Source organism: Tubulanus polymorphus, chromosome 3, assembly GCF_964204645.1.
Source record: "Tubulanus polymorphus chromosome 3, tnTubPoly1.2, whole genome shotgun sequence".
In the NCBI taxonomy this organism is placed as follows: Eukaryota; Metazoa; Nemertea; class Palaeonemertea; order Tubulaniformes; family Tubulanidae; genus Tubulanus; species Tubulanus polymorphus.
The window spans coordinates 24853539-24856775 of NC_134027.1; the positions used below are offsets into that span (position 1 = coordinate 24853539).

At 39.6% G+C, this 3237-nt stretch overlaps 1 protein-coding gene across 1 annotated transcript; it reads left to right on the forward strand.

Moving 5' to 3' along the window:
* The first annotated feature begins 1006 nt into the window (after positions 1–1006).
* Positions 1007–3237, forward strand: LOC141902231 (cAMP-dependent protein kinase regulatory subunit-like). The gene is made up of 5 exons (XM_074789873.1): positions 1007–1108; positions 1272–1395; positions 2069–2228; positions 2613–2778; positions 3085–3237. Exons 1-5 carry the CDS (start codon positions 1007–1009, stop codon positions 3235–3237), a joined length of 705 nt encoding a protein of 234 aa, XP_074645974.1.

Genomic DNA, 3237 nt, shown 5'->3' on the forward strand with positions numbered 1-3237 from the left:
CGAGTTTGTAACTCGGAATAAACTAGTTTTCTCAGTTAAATGTGATTTTTGGAGGTGTAGTAATGATTATCATGATCGCAAATAGAAATGAGGCCTATGCGTTTTGTAAAAGTAAGATCCAGTAAGGACCCAGTTTAGTGGGGAGTTGAGGCCTCAGAGTCAAGATGACTCCATTTTCAATATCGTTTCCTCTAGAGTCAATTCTAGCAAACACCTTGAAAACTGGATCCTGAATACTTAAATTCAAGGCTCTTTTCAAATTTAATTTACAGCATAATGTACTCGGATACAAAATACAAAATACATTAAATTAGACTTGGATGGGTCAGTGGAAACTAAGAAAGAAGTTTAGATAAAACAGGTCCCTCAAAGAGAAAAAGCGAAGAAGAAAAAAAGAGAATGTTAAAACTCGAACACGTACTCGTCAACCGTCAAACACTGGTCATCGACGTCATTACAAAAAATTACTAAAGTAATTCTAATAGCAGTTTGATTAAGGGATACTAGTTGTTTTGTTAGATTTTTTAACTGGGGAATTTGCTAAAGAAACGAAATCACGCTTCATAAAATTCTAGGTGTTTTTTTGGTTACTTTGAAATACTAAACATGATGGTTGAATATTTGAGTTTTTAGCGCTGACTTCGGAAAATTCGCACTTCCATACATTGAGTAAATATTTGTCTTCGCTCCCAGATAGGTTTAGCGCCCTTAAACGAATTCGAGTTTTCAGCAACCCAGGAAAACGGAGATGGGCAACCACTAAGCCCTCTCCCGTCATACCTCCGTAACAGGTAAAACCCTTCCACAGCTCGCATTGGGGATGTCAGATTTGAATTGCAGTTTTTAGAATTGAAAATACATGGATTGAATTTGATAGCAAGCTCGAGAGACAAAGTTCGCGTTTGGACTGATTCTCATTGATTTCTATTCAAAATATTTACGTAATTCAAGACAAAAATGGATAGTTAGTAAATGGAGCACAATCGGCGTCATTGGAAAATTGCATATGCCGCGTATTTTCTTTCGATTTTTGTTGTTGAAAAATGATCTACCTCTTAGTTTACAGGTTCCAAAACCTGGTGAAATAAGCGAGGTAGCTAAAATACAGGTAGGTTATGTAACTGGCGTGCGACTGAAGCATTCATAAATCCTTAATAATCTCGGTGTCGAATGTTCTGCTTATTGAGTGGTTCTGATGTCGGGCTTTTTGAAAACACATAATTTCTCACCGAAATCTGAATAATTTACGCGCGCTTATTTTCAACGGGCAGAAAGTGGAACGATGTTTGTTGACGCTGCCATTCGTCGACGCGCTCAGCGACGAAACCATCGACTCGGTGGCGAAAAAAGCAACGGTGAAAGATTTCGCCAGGACTACGACGTTCATCACAGCCGGTTAGCTTATGTAAATTTATTCAAATTAGTCTCGAGTTCACCGTCGGGTTCGAATCCCAAATATTCGAAATCATGTATCGAACTTATACAGGGTATTTCCGAGGATCTGGAGCCCTATCCTTCCATCGAGAGACCGTTAAAACCTACACATGTAATACTCATGCACTCGAAAGTTGGCTATAAATTGTGTTGGATATAAGTGTGTTGGATTGAAATCGGGTGCCAAATTAAAAATAAATATGCCTTTGGTGTTAACTGACATTATATGGAAATTGTCCCATTAGTTAGCCATTGAAGTACTCTTACTTCCCGCACATAGTGCTTCGATTTGCTTTTGAGCTCGGAGTACATAAATCATTGATTTAGACGAGGGGTAACTCGGAATTTCTGAAAAATCGTCTTCCAAAACATCGGCCACAGTAGCGCAATAAGTGAAATGGTTTTGGATTCAACTTCTTTTCGGACTGCAACAGATGCTTTCCTACTTTAAGATTCATCTAAAACCTCATTCGTCAAAAGATAACCACTCATTTGTAAACATTCAAACTAAAGCGTGGACAAACCAAGCGCATGATTCGATCTGGAATAAGGTGCCTTTATAAATGTCATATTATCATCTTATATTTAGTTAGATTTTATGGCAAAACTCTCCCGCTTCGTTCGTGCTTTTCAGGCTCCGAAGCGCAGGGGATCTACATATTAGTCGAAGGCCGGGTAGAAATTCTAGCCAACGATGAGACGGTAATGGCAGAAATCGATGTGAATGATTTTGTCGGCGAGGTGTCAGTGTTGTACGGCACTCCGGCTACTGCTTCTGTCCGAGCTGAAAGTCAGTAAGTCTATATGCAGTTTAGACGAGAAGATACACAATATCCGTGTATGATGATGACATGATGATGGCGAGAAAAATCCCACAATAACAAAGCCAAAATTGAAAAATTCTATATCAGAATGATTGTATTTGAGGAGCGACGTTTCGGCTAACAACTGTTAGCCATCATCAGGCGTTAGCCATCATCAGTACGCCTGACGATGGCTAACAGTTGTTAGCCGAAACGTCGCTCCTCAAATGCAATCATTCTGATACAGAATTTTTCAATTTTGGCTTTGTTATTGTGGGATTTCTCTCGTCTATATGCAGTTATTTCATATCCATTTATTTGGTATCTCACAGTGTTGTAGCTGCTGGCGCCAACCTACACGATTTTCCCTTTCAGAACGGTTATGTTGTTTATCGATAAAAACACGGTTAAAAGTATCGGTAAATTGAAAAGAGAAATGCACATTAATCAATGGTTCATAACCAGGAAATATTTACCGACCTCGAAACTCGTCGACAAACAGTTGATCACCGAAGGCGTTTTGTCGGACGCTCTTAAAAATGTAAGAAAAATGTCTGATCGGGCGGGAGCATGAATAGAAAATCTGACACACTCACAAAAAGGAAAGGGGCCGTAACGATTTCACGTGTTTCGTTTCTTTTCTAAATGTGGGATTCTATATCGTGTGTGTTTCTTTGAAATCCCAATCGATACCGTTTTTTTTGGTCGATCTTAAAACCGGTTCGTTCAATGAAAATACCATTGTTTTATAACGCAGCCAAATCCGTCATAAAGCCATCTTTTTCGTCGGTCCGACTGTGCTGCGAACGCGGTTTCAGTCGGTGTTTATCGTTCGTTACTTTTTCAGGTTCCTTTGTTTCGCGATTGGTGTCAGGCGTCAATGATTGAACTGATTAAATGTACCGACGGCATCGTCGTGTATCCGCCGCATTCGTTTATCACGTACACAGGAGATCCGGGACACGAGGTCATCTTACTGATCAAAGGGAAGTACGTTTGA